This window comes from Topomyia yanbarensis, chromosome 2 (assembly GCF_030247195.1).
Source record: "Topomyia yanbarensis strain Yona2022 chromosome 2, ASM3024719v1, whole genome shotgun sequence".
Lineage (NCBI taxonomy): Eukaryota > Metazoa > Arthropoda > Insecta > Diptera > Culicidae > Topomyia > Topomyia yanbarensis.
The window spans coordinates 445,334,443-445,358,820 of NC_080671.1; the positions used below are offsets into that span (position 1 = coordinate 445,334,443).

At 39.4% G+C, this 24,378-nt stretch overlaps 1 protein-coding gene across 6 annotated transcripts in view; it reads left to right on the forward strand.

The window, feature by feature from the left end:
• Nucleotides 1–24,378, forward strand: part of LOC131685713 (probable cationic amino acid transporter) — a 150,940-nt gene that overhangs the window by 107,740 nt on the left and 18,822 nt on the right. For all 6 annotated transcript variants that reach the window (XM_058969611.1, XM_058969616.1, XM_058969613.1 and 3 more), the window contains 3 exons: nt 15,781–15,879; nt 16,167–16,375; nt 16,949–17,120. In XM_058969611.1, coding sequence (XP_058825594.1) covers nt 15,781–15,879; nt 16,167–16,375; nt 16,949–17,120 — 480 coding nt within the window. The remainder of the gene's footprint in view (nt 1–15,780; nt 15,880–16,166; nt 16,376–16,948; nt 17,121–24,378) is intronic.

A 24,378-nucleotide genomic window follows, 5' to 3' on the forward strand; every position in this document is an offset into this window, starting at 1 on the left:
AGGGAAATGTGGTCATTTGATCCTTATTTCCACATAGCTACTCAACTCGGTATGGCAGAGCGGAGAGAATGAAACCGACGAGGGAAAATCTGTTCGGCCAGCAATTATGAAGGCGATACCGGAGAGATGGTGAGGTGTTTAGCAAAAATAATAAAGAAAGTTAAGCTTGGTGTAATGGGAAAGGGGAAATCCTTTTCATGGAAAGGCTCAATGAATTAAGCTCTGTCGTACTCGTAGTATACGTGATGTAGCCAGACCAGAAGGTTCCGCGTGTAGCCTGTTGCGCTGTGGCCACAGACAGGTGGTTGGATTATGCAGTATTTTTCCTTCCCTTTGGAAGCAAACATGAAGGTGAAATTCTGCCGTTGCCATAGCGCAGATTCGCTTTGATAGAGTAAAAATTTCTGAAGTGGCCCCCCCATTTTTCACAAAGTGGTGTATTTTGCAAAACATATTTTTATTTTATTGTTTAGGTACCCCCAAACATCTTCGTGAAATATTTTGTTGATATTCGAAATACTTATAGTAGTTTTAGTTAGAATTAAAATTTATGCACCTTTTTATTAAAATATTTTTTACGGCCAAAGCTTAATTTCAAATTGCACCAAACTTCACTGGTGGTTTAACAAATGTTTGGTCTAGAAAATGTCGAAAAAATGTTTAACAAATGTTAACTATTTCTACTATTTTTTATACAATTTTTCAATAAAATGCAGTTTTAAATGGTTTCTTCACGCGATATTCATTCCATTTAAGTTGTAATATGTTGCATATATTACCAGCTTTCAATTCCAGGAAAAAAAATTTTGAGCAAGCATAAGGTTTTTAAAATATTTGGTTTTTTGTGTTACACGGCATGCGAAAAACAACGCGCGGGCGAAACAGTCGCTGGCCGCCATGGCACGCTTGGACCAACATTGCACTAGCGAACTTGCGTACTTTCCGCGACACGTTTGGACAAGTATAAAAGTTGGCAATGATGAGCTTCGGTAGACAAATGGCGTGTGATGGACTCAATCAATCAGTTTTAGGAGAGCAGGTGGTGTGATTATACTTGATACATTTATACTATTTATTACTTCATCGTTTTCGTGTGTTGAAATAAGTTATAGTTCTGTGGTTGATAGGTCACCCGGAAGAGTGCTGTAACTCTTTGCAAAAAATAAAAAAAAACATAACCAATGTGCGAGGGGGAAATCTTTTCGTTGATACGCACAAATTAAAATAAATAAAATTTGGATTGCAAATATGCAATCGAATTGATATGTACATATGTGAAAGAAATGATTTTACTCCACGTGAACAAGAACAGATCTTCAATGAAGCGATAAATAAACTATCGCGAATAGAGCTAGTTTGTACTGATTATACATTATACTGTTTGTACAATTATAATAAAATTACAATGGTATGATTGGACGAAGAGTTATTTAAAAAAAAAATCTCTATTTTGCACTATAAAATTCACGCTTCTCAGCAAAAAAAACTTGTCCTGGAAATGCAATAACAATTGAAGAAGGTAAATTAGATGGTAAATTTTCGGATGACACAGGATGTGTTACAAATGTTGTTTTCAAAAATATGTAATGAACAAACTGTTATATTAAAAGCACTGGATATTATCGATAAGACTATCGCAACGAAACCCATTCTCTTACTTTGTATTTGATGTAGTCAGAGTCGTGGCGATCTCCCACCAACTCGCTCATGCGATGTTGGTCTAAGCGTGCCATGGCGACCAGCGACTGTGTCGCTTGCGCGTTGTTTTTCGCATGCCGGGTAACACAAAAAATCAATTTTTTTAAAAACCTTATGTTTGCTCAAAATTTTTTTTCTTGGAATTGAAAGCTGATAATATATGCAACATTTTACAACTTAAACGGAATGAATATCGCGTGAAGAAACCATTTAAAACTGCATTTTATTGAAACGTTGTATAAAAAATAGTAGAAATAGTTAACATTTGTTAAACCTTTTTTCGACATTTTCTAGACCAAACATTTGTTAAACCACCAGTGAAGTTTGGTGCAATTTGAAATTGAGCTTTGGCTGTAAAAAATATTTTAATAAAAAGGTGCATAAATTTTCAATTAACTAAAACTACTATAAGTATTTCAAATATCAACAAAATATTTCACGAAGATGTTTAGGGGTACCTAAACAATAAAATAAAAATATGTTTTGCAAAATACACCACTTTGTGAAAAATGGGGGGGCCACTTCAGAAATTTTTACTCAAAGCATTAGCAAATATGTACATATTTAAACACACGCCTCGCCTTTCTACGGAACAGGAGTGATAGAATTTTTACTTGTTTCATACAACTGCGTAGCAAACTTTTCTATATAGTATTACCCATTTTATGACTGGAGCTGTTCTTAAAAAAATCTTCTTTAAGGCACCACCTTACACACCATTATCTGGTCAGATTAAAATACATTCCATCTTGGTTTTTTCGGCAATTGAACTATAGCTGTAACAACAAGCTTTAGCCCAAACAAACTGTTTTAGCATCTATCTAGTTGGTGACATATCACGATATTTAGCCACTCTAAACAAAAAGGAAAATGGTTTAGAGTAAATTAAGGATACATTGAACCAAATATTAAAGTATGTTGCAATTAGGCTTCGGAGACTTGCTTAATTCAGTAGCAACACCTCTAGTGGTCGGATTAGGAAAGTTTCAAAATCATTTATTTTCAAAAGCACATCTGTTCAACTTTATATATTTTTCTACCATTTAATTCCACTATGTTAACACTATGCAAACATTGGAATTAAATGGTACAAAAACATATAAAGCACGTTCATTCCGCTAAGACCTCCGTTCGCGTATAGATTGACATCTGTTCAAGTTATTTCGTTTAGATACGATAAGCTAGATCTAAGACGATAACGAAAAATTGATCTTACACATCCACGTCGAAAATCCGTTTCTACTGGTAACAGTGCGTGGTCCCCAGCAAAATCAAACTTGTTTTCGTCGATAAACTTGTCCAGAAACTTATCATCTAGCAAGGAATCTGCAGCTGCAGACACAGATTAACAGACATAATGCTTTGAGGGAATTCCCCCAAAAACATCGATTCTGCATTTATTCCAGAACACTAACTACACCTTTTATTCACGGTCCCAAACACTCATTACCCCTAAGGTTTGAAAAAAAAAATCACTAGTGGTCTATCCCCCATATGCTTGTTCATACGTCAGTGGCTCCATAATTGCAATTGTGGGCTCAGGCTCACAAAGTTCCAATGTAATTATGGGTAGATTTGGTAGCGAGGTTTGGTGCCACTACAGCCGGTAGGTACAGTGGTACCGTGACAATAAAGTGAATTTCATCGAAAACGATATTAATTCATCCAACTAGCCGCAATTTCGCCTAATCAAAAGTACTGGGCAATATTCAAGCGAAAGTTTAAAACACTTGAAAGACGACTCAGGAGTCGCTGTACAAATACTTTGTCGGGTTTTCGGAGTGAGTCTGCAGGATTAATTTTCTTTTCTCGTCTTCCATCTTGCACAATTTTTTTTGAGACTGCACCACTACCACTGAATCACATGTGAATGTGCTGTTACAGAGTAACTAATGTGTCCGAAATAACTTAAGCAGACTATATTTAGTTTTTATCAAAAGAGCTTTTGAAATGTCAAATTAAAATGATGATTGAAAAGTTTCATTCCCTCGAAATTAAGCTTTTTCTGAAAAATTTTGACATGTCTGATTTTGAAACTAAAATGATGGAGATTTCAGGAGGCGGCATAGTGTAGTTGGTAAATCGATTGCTTTGTACGCAGCTCGTCCGAGTTCGATTCCCAACCCCGCACATAAAGTTAGAGATTTTTATAAAGAGATTTTTCCAACTCGAAAAAGAGGCGAATAATTCTCAGGTTAAACCCTCTATATGCAAAATAAAAAAGGATATTTGAGGTAAAATAACGGACGCATCCTAAAATCGTCGAAATGGACATGTTCTTTAAAATAAGGACGGTTATTAACCCCAGTTGCATTATTGCAGAGAAGAGAAGGGCCACTCAAAATCAAAACTTCTCACAATTCTTTTTAAAATCACTAGCGGCACGTGGTGTCGAAGCCCTGCAAAATACACTGTTAATCAACACATTAGTTCAAAATTATACGACGTTACTGGTATAAAATATGTAGCAAATTCATCCCCGATAATCCGACAAGTGGTCAGAATATGTTCTACCAAATAAAAATTGTCATGCAATAATTAACCCAGCTTTCAAATATTAACTGCGTTTTTGGGTTGCAACGGATATTTTACTTTAAAAAATAACCAATCTTTTTCCATCGAAAAACGAAAGTTTTAATGTTAAAGTATGTAAGTATGTTTAAATATCGAAACTTTTGACTGCACAGTTAATTCTTAGTGCACTGCCCAAGAAAGATTTTCAATGGATATCTTCCCAATGGTTATTGTGTGTCCTTTCTTTTGAGAACCACCAAGCAAGGACATTAAATTTAAATACAAACAGCATTTTGTTAGCCAGCCATTTTCCTTTTCCAGGATTCGATATAAGTTTTTTGGTCCTTATAAAAGTGGAGGAAATTAGTTTATAATTATTTTCAATCTTTAATATTGGGGTCTGCTTTGTATAAATTCTCATGAGTATCTTTTAATTTTTACGAAATGTCACCAAGGTCTGTAAACCATGACAATCGTTCTGACTACTCACCAGTGCTGCCACAATTAAACCTGTACTGGGAGTTGAAAATTCTTCGTATTCTGTGCCAACACAATGACAAACAGAATCATTTTATATAATTATTTTTCATTCGAGATAGTGATATACTGAGTTGGTTTCGCCAGAAACCAGTCAAAACTACGGTGTGTTCTACTAAAATTTCCAAAAAATCTATAAAAAATTGAAATATTTCCAAAAATCTGTGGAAATCGGTGAAATTTTCATCAAAATGTTAAAAATCTGTCTTCTGAAAAAAAGAAGCTGTGACCAAAAATCAGGCAATCTATGAGACGTTTGTTTGACAACTCAGTGGAGGGTTTTGTAACAAGTTTGTTTTGTTTTACTCCTGCAAACACAAACATCTTTCATTAGTTCCGATTCGTTTGATGTTGGATCGAATCAATGATTTGGTCGGACGTTGTGCCCAGCAAAGCGGAGTAACGTCAGAAGAAACAATCAAGAAATAATCAGCTGATCCAACACGTCTCATGGATTACCTAATTGTTAAATAAATCTGTGACATTAAAGAAAAATTTGTGAATGTGCAACCCTGGCTGGGGCTTGTATTGACATTTGGATGCGAGATGTGACCAGAGTGTATGTAAGGAGAGTGAAGACAACTGTCATGATTATCTGTCAGTAATATTCCAAACGAACAAATGATCTCTCATAATACATGGATTTGTCTCGTTTGGAATGACATTGACAAATAATCATTGTTCCAATTTTGACAGTGTCGTCACTCTCCTTATATGCACTCAGGATGTGACAAACTTGTATTCAGCAAATCAAATGAAGCCTATGGGTGCTTACAGAGTGGCGGCGAGAAGCTAAGCTGGGGCTAGGGCTGACATTAGAATGCGAAAAACCTGCTTGCTGCAAACCAAAGGGATGATGTCAGAGTGAAAGCCGAGCAGATCTGCACCGGCTACTTGCTTTTACACTGACACGTTCCATTTGATATGCTGCAAGCAGGTTTCTGGCATCTCGCATCCTACTGTCAGTACCACCCAAGTAACCCATAAGCATTATAACGTAGCCTAATATCTGCTTTAGATCCACATATAATGCTGTCTTGAAGAGCCGTGAAGCCTGATATTATGCTGGTGTTAGGCCAGAAAAGGAGAAATATAGTGCTATTACTGTGCATTGATTGACAGCTCGTTTCTGCAGTACTAATGCTATTAGCATTAGCTTCAGTTGGCTGTCATTGTCCGCCATGGTTTTAAAATCATTTCTTATGTTTCCTTTCGGTATGATGAGCAAAAGGGAAAAATTTTAAAATAAAATGTTCTGCTTAAAACCGTAATTGACTCTCTTCTAATGTATTGTAATGAATATCCTTAATGTGTTTTCGTTCTCACATGATATGAATGTTTCACGAAAATTACCTTTAGTATGTCTCGAACTGAGGTACCTAGCCTCGTCCTTCACGGTAAGTGCGCTGCGTTTGCTTCCTAGACAATATTGCATATGTTCGATTGAAATGAAATATGCCCAATATAATCTTCAAGAAGAGTTGCATAACAAATAAACCCATAGCATTATAATAGCATTATATCGGCTTTTTATTTGCTCTATAATGGCAGTAAATACACTTGTAAAGCTTACATGCTTTAAAGATCCTTGAAGCATGTACGAGTTATATCAGCTTTATATACGCCATATAGAGAGCCAGTGATAATGCTATATGTCGGTTGCGCTATTATGCATTATTGATGCTAATATAGAGCTTTATTGCATTGTTAAAGCTGTAAAGGGGTTTCAATGCAACATTGGTGCAAATATATAATCAATATAGTGCAATGGCTTAATGCTTATGGTTACTTGGGCAGCACATACACAGTTTCTCGCCGCCACTCTGTAAGCGACGTACAACCATCTACCAACGCAAAGCAATCCGCACCGATCCGCTCGGCTTTCATTAGGTTTGTTTCAATACACGGTTCTTGCTCCTAGTTGCTCCGTAGCAAACAGGAACAAAAAAACTTGCTAATTTTTAATTCGGTTTGCTACTAGAAGTAGAAAAGGAGAAGAAGTACTTCCAGTTTTTCCTATGTACTGTAACAAACCTATTTTGACATCAATCCTTTGATTTGCTGCAAGCAAGTTTCTGAAATCCCGCATCCTAATACCAGTGCTAGCTCCAGCTCAGTTTCTCGCCATCACTCTATCAGCGGTCACACTACACTTTTTTAACCTGATTACTGGTATGCATCGTAGTGTTAAATTATTTTACCTGTCGTGTCAAAAAAAATGTGTACCAAACTGTACTTTTTACAAAAATATGTTATCCGTATCGTACAGAATTTGTACCAAAATACTCGAAAAATCTGTACCTTTCTAGATATATATGTACTTGTGGCATCGCTTCTACACACTTTTCAGTTCTGCGTACCGAGAAGCTGTTATTAATCAGTTACTCAGCAGTCAAGTTAAGGATTTTTTCTAAAATAAATTTAAAAATAGTTAAACTGTTCGAGAAAACAACTTAAGACCGACGATGGCTTGTATACGTTCATTGGGTCATTAAGCCATATGCTGTTTTCGATTTTTTCCGATGCAGCTGACGTTTTATCGAACCTTTTTTTTATATTTTTGTTCGAAAAATTACAAATATTTTTTTACAAAATTCAATTATCACGACAAAATCTTCCATTGGATTTCCTAATATGTGCTAAGTGCTCTTGTGACCTTAAGTACTCACATTAGCTGTCACTGCATTAGATTGGAATTCAGAAAAAAAGTTTACTTCTTCAGCTTAATTATCACAAGTAATATTTATGACAAATGGAAAAATCCACCACCCATGCGGAAGATCACGTTCCACTAGTTAGAAAGAGGGCTCTGCAATCATGTGCTGCTTAGCAAAGGTTCCTTACGAGTTACTCTTCAATATGCAAAATTAATAAAAGCGGACCAGGTAATCAGAGAACATTTCGTTGAAACTGGATGATTTTCCGGACGCCCCGCAAAAATAACAGATAATGTCGTTTTAGAAAACGAGCGTTCAATGATTACATACAGCAATAAGCATAATATCAATCAGAAAAGTAAAATCTATGATACGAAACGCAATAATACATTTTCTGTTATTTACTGTACGCTTTAGCGAAGCTCTACCTTACCGCCTGCAACGATTTATACGAGCCAAAAAGTCTCAAAAGTTATACTAGTTGAAACGTCATGCGGGTGCACTCTCAAATCAAACCAAGGAAAACCAGCAACAAATCCGATTCGCTTTTGTGAGAACTTTCGTAATTTTTTTTGTTCGAAGTGGTACTTCTCTTCTCTGATTATTGTCACAACTCAAAAACGTTAGTATTTAGTGCATCTTTTTGATCGACTGGGGGTGTTATGTTTGGGTATTGGCTATTGCAGTCTTGTATAAATATCAATCGACTTAATTTTTTGATTGTCCGACGTTTCGGCCGTTTTTGGTGGCCTTTTCAAGGAAATATATCTGTCTGTGGGAAAAATTTATCAATGACAATAGCGACAGACAGATAATTTTCCTTGAAAAAGGCCACCATAAAACGGCCGAAACGTCGGACAATAAAAAAATGAGTCGTTTGATATTTATACAAGACTGCGAAAGTTAGTATTTAGTGTTTCGGATTCTTCACATCAGTCACTAATACCTTCTTGCTACAAGTTAGATGCCAAATCTAACCTAGTTTCAAAATTGGCACTAGTTATACGCTAAATCCAAAATGTCATACGTATTGCATGAACTAAACGACTGGCTTGTCCCGAGTGATGTCTCGGAAGTTAAGCAGAAAAGTCCAGGCTTTGCTGATGGGAAAAGCGGAATCCGAAACAGATTTTTGGTTTAAATACCAAACGCCTGGAATCATGCAAAAAAAATTGGAATGAAACAGTTTTAGTGCGAAAGGGCACAATACCTAACTTATTTAGTATTTAGCGTTTCGGATTATCCTCATCAGTAATTAAACTAACTCTTGATACCAGTTAGATGCCAAATCTAAACTAGTACCAAAATTGGCACTAGTTAGATGGTTATTAACCCTAGTTGCATTATTGTCACAACTCAAAAACGTTCTCTACCATTTCAAAAAGATATGTTAAAGCATCATCAAAAAACCTGAATAATTCCAGCAGTACTTATTATTTAGTAAGATGTAATATATATTTTAGAAGATTTGAATACACTATGTATGACGTTTATTAGTTCTTTTAAGTTTTCGTGCTTTGAAGGGCGAACACGAAATTATTGCGACACCGAAAATGTCATGCTAATTTTCTTATAATGTTTAAAATCAAACCAAAATTTTAGGGTAGTTTTATACATATATTTACTTCAAAAATCAAAAGAATAGGTAATCGATGGAGCCTTGAGTGTAAAATTGAACGCATTTTCGCTTGATGCCCTCCATCAAAGTCTTTACAGTCATCCGGTACCAGTTTCTCAGTTTTTTTTCCATTTTCTTGACATGTCCATCTCGTCTTTGACTGTCTTCTTGCTCTTCCGAAGTTCCCGCTTCATTATTGCCCAGTACTGCTCCACCGGGCGCAGCTCTGGACAGTTTGGCGGATTCATGGACAGAATTGGCCTCATACCACTCCAGGACACTTTTAGAATAGTGGCATGATGCCAAATCTGGCCAAAATAGCGGAGCTTCGTCGTGCTGCTGCAAGAACGGTAAAAGGCGCTTCTCGAGGCACTCAGATTTACAGATCTCGCCATTTACTGTGCCCTTTCTCACGAAAGGCTCACTCCTCAGTCCGCAAGAGCAGATGGCCTGCCAAATGAGATATTTGAAGGGGAACTTCGACATTTTCTTCTTCTTAAATTTGTCGTCCACATAGAACTTGCTCTTGCCGGTGAAAAACTCCAACCCCGGAATTTGCTTAAAATAGGCTTTTATATACGTTTCGTCGTCCATCACACAGCAGGCATATTTTGTCAGCATTTTCTCGTAGAGCTTCTGTGCCCGAGTTTTAGCCGTCGATTGTTGCCGCTTATCGCGGTTTGGGAAGTTCTGTACCTTGTATGTATGTAGTCCAGCTCTCTTCTTTGCATTCTGGACGTAGCTCTGCGACACGCCGATCTTTTTAGCCAAATCACGGCTTGAGACGTTGGGAATTGCTTTAATCATCCGCTTCACCTTTCCCTCCGTCTTTTTGTTCTCCGGTCCCGGTTTTCTTCCAGCTCCTTTGCCGTGGTCCAACGTCAACCGCTCCTGGAACCGCTTCAACACTCTGGAGACGGTTGAATGGTGAATGTTTAACATTTTTCCCAACTGCCGGTGCGACAGGTCAGGAAATTCCAGGTGTTTGGAAAGAATTTGTTCTCTCGACTCGCGTTGGTTCACCTCCATTTTCGTTGAATCGAAAAACACGAGTTCGAGTTTGACAGCATGTAAACAATACACATCAATGAGAAAGTGTGCAAAATTTGGTTGATTTTTACCCAATGGTAAAAAAGTTATGCCCTGTTGAATGTGTCGCAATAATTTCGTGTTCGCCCTTTATACTGCTGCCATATATACTTGAATGGAGTGAATTTTCTTCAGTTCTTTCCGAATTATTCGTGCTCTAAAGAACTCGAGGTTCCCAGTCCGGGGGACACGAGGATCCTGTGTTTAGGGTCAGTGAGTTGGCCTTCCGAAATCCACAAGTAGTTTCTGGCGTAGTTGCTTTGTTTGTATATTTCCGTGCTACCAGTCATGAAGAAAATTCTAGTCCCATCATCACAATCAAGCCCTTCTAGATAGCGACAAGTGTACAACTGACGATCCAGCGAAACAAAATTCTTTTAACATCAAAGATATATCGCGTGATCTGACTAAATATTACTTGGTCGTGATCGATATCGTCAAGGTAGGATCAGAGAGATTTTGGGTGCGAGGTTTTTAACGACAAAGTCCCGTGTCTGCCACCTGTGAAATAGAGATTGGGGGCGCAGTTTCCGACCTGGGGGCTGAATTGCGAAGATCTGCTGAACAATGCTTTTACTGTGGGGAGACTCCGCATGATCTTTCGACATGTCCTACGCACGAACTACGCGAGGAACGCTCTAACGTTCTTTCGCGGCGATCTACGCCACCAACAACGAATAATTTCTATGCTCTTTTGTTCACTGAAGAGCGTGATTCATACGATTGCATTGAGAGAACATTTTCTATATACGCCTATAAGTTTTCGAAACAAGAAAATTATTTCATTTGCTCGTAAATACCCGAGGATATCCTTTGATGGGCCACTAAATACGACTCGAGGTAATGCTGCTATAAAACCGAAGCAAGTAGCTCCTGGTCTTAGAACTCTTAAAAAGGTTTCCAGGTCTTTGGATATCCAAAACCCCAATTGTTCTTATATTTCAACCAGCGATTCAACTTAACTTTCAACAGTTTTTAATTGCTTTTCTCTCTACAGTTGACTCATAAATGGTCCCTCCTTGTAGTGATTGGCTCCTTCGATGATTATTTCAACGAAAGAGGTCACGGATTTGATTTTTTTTCAATCGCGTTAAGCAACCTTGAAATCAGATATCGAGGTTGTCGCTTACCAAGTTAGAGTCAAAGGCAAATACTTTGCATTTCCCAACTAGGCCATTGGTTGGGCACCGAAGCCATTCTGACTAAAACCCAACCCGCACTTTCGACTTACTCAAGAAGATTTCATTTACCACGGTAAGGCGTAGGGCAGTCTTCACGATGATAGCCAATGTACTTCACAATAGTCGCAAGAAGCTCAATATGAACATCTAGAATACGACTGCATCAGTTTGTAAGTGGATCCCTATGGTAGTGACTATCTACATATCGTAATTTCAATACGAACCAAATTCGTTAATAAAGTTGGAGTACATACAGTTTAGTATGAAGGTGTATACAACAACATATTTTATATAACTACTACTAATAAAAGTTGGGTATTTTTGGAATGGGGGTGACAAGTAGATGACGAGAATCGATGTCTTAAGCCATTTTGAAATCCAAGATAGCGTCTTTGGAGTATTCTCCATAACCTCAACAAAATAGGTATTTTTGGAATGGGGCTGACAAGTAGCCCTAGTAAAATTGAGGTTTTATGGCACTCTAGACGGTTTTCTTAAAATTTAGAATGCACTTGTAGTGTTCTATAAAACCAGAATTGCTACTTGGGAGATGACGGAAATCGATGTTGTAGGCCAATCTGAAAAACAAGATGGCGACGTCCGGTTTAGGCATATTCCCTATAACTTCCAATATGGGTATCTTTGGAATGGAGTTAACAAGAAGAACGGAAATCGATGCTGGAAACCAAGATGGCGACTTCCGGTTTAGGTAAACTCCCTATAACTTCAACAACATGGATATTTTCTGAATGGAATTGACGAGTAGATGACGGAAATCGAAGTCGGAAGTCACTTTGAAATCCAAAAAGGCAACTTCCGGTTAAGATAAACTCCGTATAACTTCAACAATATAAGTATTTTCGGAATGGGGTTGAAGAGTAGATAACAAGGTGGCAACTTCCGGTTTAGATAAATTCTCTATAACATAAAAAATGTGGGAATTTCAGAATAGAATTGGTGAGTAGATGACAGAAATGGAAGCCATTTTAAAATCCAAGATGGCGACTTCTGGTTTAAAAAGTTCACTCTAACCTCAATCATTTTGTTATTTTTAGAATATAAGTGACGAGTAGATGACGGTAACAGAAGTCAGAAGCTATTTTGAAATCCAAGATAGTCAGTTCACGTCTAGATAAATTCTCTATATACATAGTAGATATATATGGATGGATATAGTGATGGTATGGTTATAGAAAATTTCGTTCAACCGGAAGTCGCTATCTTGGCCTTCAAAATTCAGTTAGTATAGTTAGAGTTATAGAGAATTTCGTTCAACCTGAGTTATCAAGCATTTTGCTCAACCGGAAACCGTCAGCTTGGATTTCCAAAATGTTCAAATGTTTTTTTATCATCTATTTGTCAAACCCGTTCCAAAAAAACTTATATTATTATGCTTATTGAGATTATTGTTCAGTCGTGGATTTCAAAACGGCGACAAACACCAATTGCTATCATCTACTCGTCAAGCCCGATCCAAAAATACCCAAGATAAAGAAAATTTTTAAGTTACATTGACATAAGGTGCTTTGACGAAACGAATTTTAATAAGAATGTGAAGCGAATTTTTTTTTGCGAGCTAAATCCCAAATAACGAACTTATTCAATTTACAAACCCCTGGCTTGGTTCGTAAATGGAAGTTCAAGTGTACAAGCATTTGGTGAGTTTAATACTCGATACCGCGATTCAAGCTCAGAGTACCCGTCGCGAACATCCACGGACGGTTTTCCCCTCTATGGTGGACAAAGAAGCGTGAACAAAAAAGTCATACGCGTATGAAGTCTTACGTACGTCGGATCGTTAAGCTGAATAAAAGCTAAAAAATACGGATATTGGCGCCGGTTCGTTAACGGATTGACAAGAAAAGGATCGAAAAGCACTGATTTGGGCACAGCCCAACTTATGCGTAAACGAAGTGCGTGGAATGGTTGAATCGCTGAATAATCGATTATACAAAGAATGTCTGTCCGTACCATGTTGGTACAGTAGCCCTATCGCGTGGCTTTTCATCATGATACCACAATCAAACATCGTTTTCGATTGTGGGATTGTGTAGTTATCACTTGCTTCCTTGTCATTCTACAGTAAAGTCTCGGGGCCAGGCAATTTGTTGAACAATCAGTCTGGCTCTGCGAAAAGGTGACAGTTGAATTTATTCGACAAGTTTTTGGAGGGTAATATTATTCCTTTTGATTGGAGTAAAAACTATTCGTATTGACCGATTGCCATGCTGTTCTGTATCCGAAAATTGTTTGAGGAAATGCAAAACGTGTTTAAACCTACTACTCCACCATGTTAATACCAACGAAATCGATGAATTTCATGTTTATTCTTACACGCTAAAGTACCTTGCAGATGGTGGCGTGGGTTCTGTCATAGTAGTCATCGGTCTGCAAGGGCCATTGCAAGATACCTTGGACAATTTGGCCATCTATGCCCATCATCGAGTTATTGAATTCTTCACGGAAAAAATAAGCTAGTCGAATTTTAAAGGAAGCGTGAATCAGTTCAAGTACAACTTCTATTATTGGATCAAACTATCGCTCAAGTTTTGACATTTAAATATTTTGGACTAAGGTTTAACTCTAAGGGTACCTGGGGTTATCACATCAGGTATCTCATACATAATAGAGATTACGTGCCAACAAAGCGTCAATTTTCCACATACAATAACCGGAACATGGTGATGTGCCCACCCAGAAGACTTTAACCGGCTGTAAAAAGCAAAGTTTTTGTTGGTAATAAAGTACGGGTGTTTCAGTTTTCGTGCCTCTGCAAACATACCCTTAATGAAACTGGAGAGAACCCAGCACCGTTGTATACGTTGGAAAGCATTCAGTCGACCTATATGATGAATCTTGAAGTGCTGGCTGGCGTTCTGCTATTAAAAAACCGATTATGGGACCTCTCATTTCGATTGCTCATGTGATGCGATATTTTGGTATGGTTTCAATGCATTCATCGTAGTATGCTGTGCGTTCGACTGAAACCATTCGTTTGTTTACTTTTAAATTATTCTTTTCCCAAATGTCGCGTAATGAAATTGAAGTGAAAATTAAGGTTTTCGACACACGGCTAAGTGAAAAGGGTGCAGCTATGCCAAAATTGACCATGTACTTTGGAATTCATAACGCGAGTGTAAAATCCATCCTAAACAAGTTGGGGGAACGATATTCTTGAGATGAACTGCCAGGTGGAGGCAGAAAAATCGGATCTTTCAATCCAAAACAGGTTTAGAAACTTTGGCCAATAAAATGGGAACAAGCGTCGGAATAATCCAGCGTATTGAGAAACGGAACAACCTGAAGAACTATAAAAAGAAGAATATTGCCATCCAAAGATCAGACCAAAAACAAAGTTCGAAATTTGCAGCGATCGAAGGCATGCATTATGGTGGACGATGAGACAGGTCGGTTCAAGGGGAGAAATTTGGTCGAAAAGAGCCGGTATGGCAAGCAATATGTTCCTGAGGTGCGAAGTCTAACAACAGCCCATCGAACATTACTGGACGATTGTGAAGAGGATCTTCCAAATGACTGGTATAGCAGCAGGGAATATGCAGGACTTCAATAAAATTTGGAGTGAAGCGTCCAAAAAATGCGATGAAACACTTGTGCTGAAGTTGAAATGTTACCCTTGAAAAATTACAGCATTGAATGTAAAATTTGAGACCTTCTTCTAGCCCTACTTGGTAATATGCGCTGTTCATTTTATGATATATAAAAGCCCCTTCAACCGCAACGGATCCGTTCGGTTTTTATCTGGGACCAAGCCAACGATGTCTATGTGCCATCCCATTGAAATGTGGGTCAATTTATGTGTTTCAGATTATCTTGTCTGATGAAAAATGACCAGTTTAGATGGCCCAGACGGATTACGACACTACTGCCATTATCTCAGACATTGCTTATTTACTTCAATTTCATGTGACAGGATTTTCAAGATTCAGTAGGCTGCAAATAGGATCGTAATAAAGGGATCCTTGAACTTTTATAGCATTTTGAGATCGAAACCTTCCATTAATGACCAGGCTGGTGGTACAGAAACTAAAACCATACGCATCGGAGCTGACCGAGCCTCAATATTCTCCAAATAAAAAAGCCGGTTGCTATAAATAGCACTGATTCTGTCGGCTTTTGCTGTGAAATTGAGATAGACAGTTGAGTAGGGTGATAAATGAGCAACACTCAATATAGGAGAAAACCTCGAGCTCATCCCTGTCGGTACATCCCGTTTCGTCGCAGATCTTTTCTATCTTTCCGCAATATAAGGTAACATGAATATTAATTTGAATCGCCATCAGAATCGCAACCAGTATCAGTTTTAGGGGACACCGGTGGGTGATTGGAAAGTTTTTTGGAAAGCCTGTGTTCACCGTCACCACCATCGCCGAGCACGCGAATAAATTATTGATAAGAAAAATGTAGAACGATTTTGTCCCAGTTGGTTTGGTTCGGTTTTGCTGTTAATTTTATATACATTTTACAGGTACGAGTGCGTGTGCCTGTGCGCTGAGTGCAAGCTTCGATTCGCTGTCCGGGGGATCCATCAGCAGGAGTATAGCGTCCGCCGTGGGGACCATTTTCGGTATGGGCTACGAAATTTTCTATAATGCAATATAAAATCTATTGAATTTTGTACAATCCCGCAAACATCATTTATCGATTTACAATCAATCTTTAATTTGCTATTGAAATTTTAAACGTTAAGCGAAAAGTTCCAAAAAATCGTTTTCATCATTCCGCGTTTGTTTGTTTGTTTTTTCTATTTCTATGAACTGCATTATCATCTGGCGACGGCATGACCGTACACGGCCGATTAATTGTGTTCACAAACCCACACGATGGTGCCTGGAACGTACGCTTACTATAAAGGCCGCCCACCGGATTTCATCGCTTTTGGCATCACACTGCTGATGACCTTTGTGCTGGCGCTGGGCGCTAGTAAATCGGTGCTCTTCAACAACGTCCTCAACACCGTGAACCTGGCTTCGTGGGTATTCATCCTAACGGCTGGGCTGTTCTACGTCGACACTTCCACGTGGGCCGAGCACGAGGGTTTTCTGCCGTACGGTTGGAGTGGGGTAAGTGTTATTTAGGCACATAAACAGAGTGAAAAAAGAAATGATTGAACACATTAGGAACTTCGGAAAACATTGTGCCTGGGTGTGCACACCACGTGACAGTTTGTTGCAATTATAGCTACCAGCACCATTACCACCACCATCCGAGTTCAACCGGGCACTCGGCTAAGCGACGGGGGTGTACAAATTAATCAAATTTATTGATTTTATGTTTTTGCCTTGTACCATCTGTTGTACTCGCTTAGAGTGACTCAGCAAGGACTCAAGCTTAGTAGTCTTTGTAAGTATTCCAAGCTGGTATTTTCATACGGGTTTAAAATTTCTTCGAAGCTTCTATTAAACATGGGAATGAATTCAAATGATACTGGTATACGCATTTTCAACTCAGATTTGGAGTCACTCTAGTGCCAACATTCCAGTTCTTATTTCAATGCTGTTTATCGTTCATTTCAGTTGTTGTATGATAGGAACGAGTAATTAAGGATTTAATTATTTGCTAGAGTTCCGACTAACAACCGAACACACCATTTTCAACATCTACCAGCACTGACGTCAACCGTTTCGTTCTTACAGGTGTTTACGGGTGCCGCCACCTGTTTCTACGCCTTCATCGGGTTCGACATTATTGCAACGACGGGCGAGGAAGCGCACAACCCACAGAAGAGCATCCCGAAGGCGATTGTTGGATCACTGTTAATTGTGCTGTTTGTGTACGTTACCAGCAGTCTCGTGCTAACGTTAGTAGGTAAGGATTACTGTAGATTGTACCGACAAAACGAACACCGTGTTTGGAAATGCTCGCACTGGCTGATCGGGCTGATATGTAGTTTGATGCATTGCTAGAACATTCAACATTTTCGTATATTTGGAAGGCAACTGATGCGTTGGATTTGCTTTGTGGTTTATATTTTTGTGTATCCGTTTTAAAAATAAGAAGATATCTCATGATGGTTTGGAATAAGGGTGATATACCACGGATTCTTAAACCACAATTGAGTCTAAGTGTAATAGACTAATCTTTTTAGACGATTAGTCCTTTTGTTTGGAAAGTCGTTCGCCTTTAAGGATATTTAAATTAAAAAAATAATAAATCTCAATTCATGAAACATAATAGACAAAAAATCTAGTACTGTCGTCTGTTCTGGACACACTGCTTTCCGCTTCTTGTATTAATTTTCTTTCTTGGTGATGAGCAATGGCGAGGTTCACACTCTGCCGCTTGCTGATCATTCCGTCTGCCTTCTCCCTCACTCGTATTTGCGTCTATGTCGTCGTCGCTAGAGTAGCTCTGATTTTCGCTGTTAGATGTTTGGTTCTTTTTGTGTTTTCGAGTGACTTTGGTATAGCCGTCTTCTATCATGTTTATTTCTTCCCTAGGTATGTTAACTATTGGCTTGGGGATACCGTGGAATATTGTTTGTCCGGAACTAGTATTGTTTGTCCGGAACTAATTTTTTGGCCGGCTGCCTGTGGTGTGAGTAGATGCCGAAGGCTGTTTGGTTGTGTTGGTTGTAGTACATGAGTTTGTTAGTTATTTTGGCGCATGGCTAGGCCCGTTGGGTGTGGTTGTTCAGGTTGGCCCCCGCTAAGGGCGCCAATCATGGAGGGCGCTGAAATCTGGATATGCTTTTTAAAAAAAGTGGGATGTCATAAAATAAGTCAAAATAAGTGCCATTTCCAGGTACACACTAAATTATTGTTCGAAAGTCGAACTGAACAAAAAAGCCAATGTAATCAACAAAGGGGCGTAAAACTCAACCAAAGGCACCAGACGACCACGATTCTCAAATGTAAAAAGGATAAAAATTACACGACACGAACATTTCAACTGAAAAGACTTAAAAAATGGTGAAAATTAATGAAAGCTTTTTCGCTCGTTTTCTCAGTTTCAAAAAAGCATAAATTGCTCAGATCACATTCAATGACAATAAAGTATGCCACCTCTTCAAAAGTGCACTAAATCTTGCTGCCGAACAGAAAGAATTAAATTCTTCTCGATACCGAGAGGAGTTTAGCATTAACGCAACGTCACCGGTGCCCAACCTAAACCAAAACAGTACTACCCTAAGTTGAATCTCTGGTTGAAATGGTAAACCACTTTAGGGAAAGTGGTAAAGGTTTCAGCATGAAAAAAAGCCTTTCTTTATACGAGAAAGGCAAAAAACATTTTTTTGCGATTTTTTTTTAGAACTTTGCGTGAAGCGAATTAATCCAAACTTTTGTACATTACAGTATAGCATTTCAATAACAATTGAAAGAAATCGGTTAAGTAGTTTTTGAATGGCAGGTAACACCACAAATCAGGTTTTTTCCAGAGACGTTCTACAAAAAGCTTCGTCACCGAGTCGTTTGTCGATATTTTTGCATAGAAAATTACAGCGTGTTATTGAAATGATGCACTATAATGTACAAAAGTTTTGATAAATATGCTTCACGCAAAGTTCTAAAAAAATCGCAAAAAGGTTTTTTTCACGCTGAAACCTTTATTCCCCCCCCCCCCCTTAAAAAAACTCCTAGCTTGAAATTTCTTAAATTTCTAAGACCGGAGGCTATTTTCTTTGGCTTTAGGTCAGCGCTATCTCGAACTGTTATATTTGACGGTCTCTCAAGAGAAAAAAAATTAGCCTATACAAGAACTCTCAGCAGCCTATAGTTTTTAGGAACAATTACAGATGTCCTCACAAGGGATCTTCATAGCCGCACTCTTCCTGGGCCAAGATAGCAGAACGATTTGTCGTGGCGAGTGGCGTAACTCTTTCTTAGTTTTTCTGCAAAATAGCACTTATAGTATCTTTTAAGAGAACACTTCAGATTCTGCAGGCGCAGCTTGTACGCGGGGCACGGTAACAGATCATGTGGATTCTTTTCACAGTAGGCGCACTTTTCAGCATTTCTAATGCAAGAGTCATCCTAATCATTTTATTCGCACTTGACACATGATGAGCTTATTGTTACAATGGTCCACTCGTTTGTGTTTAGTGCACTTCAAGATGCGTAGTACACATAGTGGAACAGGCAGAGACGAACCTTGTCGAACAAAACGTAATTAGGCATCCGTCATTTCCATGGTCACCCGATACAAGTTTGAAGGAACATTCAATTTTGTTCCGTCCTGTGCGATTGCCATTTAAAATGCACACTCACGGGCGTCCTTTAAACAGCGAAATCGAATGTGTGAACACACCGCCGATCTCAACTTTGTGAGCGGGTATGTAGACGCGGTAGCCCTTCGTAAAAGGCTTTCCGCCAGTAACATCATTTGCTTGCTTGAGACAGATCGATCGATCTTTCAAGATATCTATCACGGCGGAATATTCCTGCGTCAAGTCTCTCAAAAACATTTAGAATACTTGGCGGTTTATCTTTGATTTGGAAGAAGAAAGAAACGTAAAGAGTTGCGAAGAATGAAACAAAAATTACGGGAGATATAATTAATTTAACAACAAGATAGAGGATAGTAAAGCAAAAATGCTATCTTCACTCGTTATGTGGCTGGAAGATATCGATTTTCAAAGCATCTAATACAAGGAATGTGAAAAAACCTATATGAGCAACAGCTCATAAAAGCATCTTTGTTTCACTCACATGTACAAAAAGATGGGTAGGTAAAGTCAGGGACATTACAGGAATGTCGTGACCGCACTTGAATTGGTAATTCAAATCTATTAATATACTTCGTACAGGGTGAATTATTGCGACACTTTAAAACTTCCGTAACTTTTTTAATAATTGGCCGAAATAATTCCCGAAATTTTGCCCAGTTTCTCTTTAGAGTGTATTGTTTACATTTGCTAAGTGTTTCAGTTGTCGGTGAGAATCAACAATCCACCAACCATCGACGGCGCCATTCCAGTGGGTCTGGGTTCAATCCCAGCCGAGGTCGTTAAGATTTTATAAGGTGAAAAACCTCTGGTCATGTCGTCCTTCGGAAGAGAAGTAAAGCCGTTGGTCCCAGTCCATGCGATGTAGGGTCCAGATGGTATACCTAAATATCGGTCCATCAACACATCTGTGGAGTCGGTGATTGGTACTCAGTGCGGACAGAGGCCGACGAAAATAAACAAAAAAAACCCAAAGGGGCGCAAAACTGAGACTTCGCCATAGACGCCAAAAGAGCACGCTACGGTTCTGGGCTGTAGTGTGCTGTCTGCTCACAAAATTGGCACGTGGGCGTCTGTCCAGGGTATGTGCTTACGGTTTTTTGATCTGCCCTCGAAAATCAAGTACCGTAGGTTAGGTCAACCGCATTCGCACCACTCGGACACCGATGAGAATACCGGGGTAAAAGTTTCTCCAAGTGTCGTTTGTGACGGATTCCACTTCACCATACTTCGACATGAATCTATAATCTAATATAATCCGTGCTAGTATGAGATGCTAAATCGTGTAGGCGAATTTCCGTCAGATCAAGGGATCACGGGAATCTTGGTTTTGAAGCTTTCATATTCAACGTCGTATTATTCTATTTAGCTACAAAGCCTCGGCTAAAAAGTTGAACGTAATTAGTGCTACTTGTCTCGTGTGATGTAGTTGCGTGTGTGACACGTCTGTGAGCACAAGATCCATTTTCAACTTGATCAACTGTTCCACCTCGCGTACTGTAGCTCTATGACGGGTCTGCGAAAAGTCAATCGCGATTGTGTTCTCCCGCAATGGGTGAAATTTGTTTTGTGGTGCGCTCATTTCACTCGCAGTATTTTTTGTTTGTTTACTGTTCAGATGCTTTTTGACTTCTGATCTGTGCGAGTTGGTGAAGCAAATTGTAGTCGATTACTTTATGAACTTAGAAGCTAATCCCTGATCCTTATGGTAGCGACCAATGTCAATAATCGTTTTAAATAATTTGAGTACGAGCCGCGTGGATTTCATTAACCTAACAGGAATCATTGATCTTCGAAGAAATATTACAGTGAGGTCGCAGGTGTTATAACGAATGTATGAAGCTTCCTCCGGTCGAAGCATACAACTTCCTCGACGGATTGATCATCAATGCAACGGTACAAACTCAAATGAAATGCGTGCCTGCTGATACGGTATACGCCCTTCTATCCCATGATGGGAAAGAGTGTCATGATACTCTTGCGGAAAATTCGGATGCATGAAAATATATTTAGAAACGTGGTGGTGGGCCAATCAAACAATTTAAGCGGTACACGGTTTAAGATAGCTTCACGCGAAAAAAGGCGAACATTGGCACCGGTTTGTCGAAAGTTTAGGTAGAGAGGTTGTTCTCTCTATGTAACACTGCTAAAAGTAGCACATGTGCAAGACAGTGTAATTTGTTTTTGTTTTCTTAGACATTAAGGAGGCTATTATTTCTGAACGTGTTGGAACCCGATGTACCATTCGCTTTGTTTGCTGGGCCCTCATCGAGTTGGTCGCTAAGTGGTTGGGGTTTCTGGGTGCTCGTGGAAGTGGACCACCTTCTGGGATGATTGAGGGGTCCTGCTCTTAGTGATTTTGTCCCGGATGGAGGCTGTGTGTTCAATGTGCAGATGGCGATTACCTTCAGAAGCGTTCTTTCCGGGTTTCTGCCCAGCTAGGCATTGTCTGAAAGAATTTATGAACGGTTACTTGCTTGTGAATTTCGTGGAAAAGGTACTTGTCTGGATAAAACCTGGACCCGTACCGACAGTTACCGGGGTTGCCTAGGGAGAACCCGGAACCTCCCCAATCAGAGTCGACACGGGAAGGTTTTTTTATAATTCGTTTATTTGACATAGTTCGATGAATGAGCTTAACGGAACCGTGTGCCTTTTAACTATTTACAACGAATAAATAAAAAAGATCCTGTTGGTCCACCGAATTCTTCGCACGCAATTTTCCAGTGCGCGCAGAGATTTTTTCTACGGCCTAGGAGCATTTTCCGCATCTACTGATAGTACGTGGAGGTCTTTGGCTCGCTTCCTTGATTGTCACTTTTGTCCATACTGTCATCCTTGCTGCTGTCTTGGAGGTTGTTGATTTCTTTGGTTCGTTTCTTCGCTTTTCCGTAGTGTGCAGATTGTTTCCAGTACAGACAAGTGGGAGACTGCCTCAGTCACACTCTAAGCTTTCGAACACTGTTGTTAGTTCTTGGAAAGAAGCTCATCTATTTATCATCTCTAATGAGAAGAACTTTTCCGCATTGCGATATGAGCGAATAGTGCTATCGAGTGTATGCGGAGACAGATCATGTAGTCGTACCTCGATTACGTTATCTTCATAATATACGGGGATCTTGACCCTAGCATTGTCACTCTCAACATAGTGGTCCATGTTGATAACGGAACTAAATTATTCGGCTAAGAGATAACCTTTGGATCATATTAGTACAACAGTACATTAAATTGAAATAACATCAATTTGCTTGTGACACATTTTGTCTTTCAGCTAGTGCTTCACTTCTCGTATGGATGATCGAACTTTGGAACAACGAAAATCCACTACGGCAGTGCAAACACGCCGCAAAAAATCTTCTCGCTATCACTGAAGGTCATCTCGATCGATCACTGTTGGAATGAGAATAGTGGTACTTGAATTTCTATTCTATTTCTATGTACCTAACACGAATGGTTAACTGTATATTTCTCCGGTTCGTATTCGTGGTCAATGTCTTCGCTGGATGGAAGCAGACTGACAGGGGAAGATTGTTTGTTTTGTTTCGGCTAATGAATGTTGTTGGTGTTGTTTACTGATTACCAAGTAAAAGGTGTCGATTAAGGTGCTGACCCTACACCGAGTGGGGAGGTGAAGGGCCCCCTTAATTTAGATCCGATTATATTTGATTATAGAGTTGCGTGGATTTTTCTGATTGAGAGTGGGAGCTGGTAATGTGTTCGTGTTCCATGCAATTGACCAACAAATGTCCCACTGCAAGGCGGGTATTGTAGGTTTGGCAGATAGAAGGGGCGATGCTAGAGATCGTGTTGCAGTGCGTAATCGTTGTATGACGTGTACGAAGTCTGGAGAGTTCTCTTTGTTCGGTTCTGTTTTTACAGTCGACCCATTTTGTGGATGCTTTCTTAATTTTTGGCATATGTCCAGGTGGATCAGGAATGGAAACTTTTCCGTTGAAGTTCATCATTATGTCAATGGAGGAAGTTTTCTTGGTGAGTGACTCAGTTGGACTGAGTGCAGCAAGTTGATCGGCCATTTCGTTTCCTTCGACGAACCCAATACCATAAATTCGCAGTAGATCTCGATTTCTTACACGAAACATTGTCTGAATTCAACAGCTTTGACGACAGTGATCATGAATAGTGAGTCAGAGAACACAACGACTGGAACATCTGCTTGATTGCGGGATCTAGCAAGTGCGATAGTCGCCGCTTCTGCTGAGTAGGTCGAGTATATTAAAAGAAGACGGTTGCCCTGATTCCGCTCACTTCGGCGCCTACTTCGTTGTCGAGCTTGGAGGCGTCCATGTAGATGCGGAAGTGATTCATGTAGTTGTCGTTGACCAACTGTTGATAGTTAGTACGGGTTACGCTGGTTAGGTGGCCTTCTCTTGATGACTTGGCCAAACTGGTGTTTGCTTAGTGCAGGCGGGCACGAAGTGGTAATTCGAGACCATAAGGACCCAATTATCTTCAATATCAATTCGAGCAAGCCACAATCATCCACGGATATTTTCTCGGGATAGCGGAGAGCCCGCCTCAGACGTGACGGCAGCTGCCAAGCAAATGGGAGTATTCCAGTTTCAATATAAGCAGCTGCAGTAGGGGTGCTATGTACCAGATTAGAGACGCATCGTATAGTTCTGTTGAAAAGAGGGGCAAATGCGTCGATCAGGCCGGTCCAATTTAGGGGTAATAGTGATATCATGCCAAATACTGATACCCGTGTTTCTATTTCATTTCGAATGATGATAGCTGATAGTGCGGATCTTGTGCTCTCGTTGGTAGGGAATGAAAGAGCCAACGTGCTAAACGGGAAAGGAGGTGGCCGGGTGGTGTGTGTTGCAATAGTCTGCGATAACACACTTGGGAGCCAACTATGTTGAAATCGACCAAGCTTGCCCA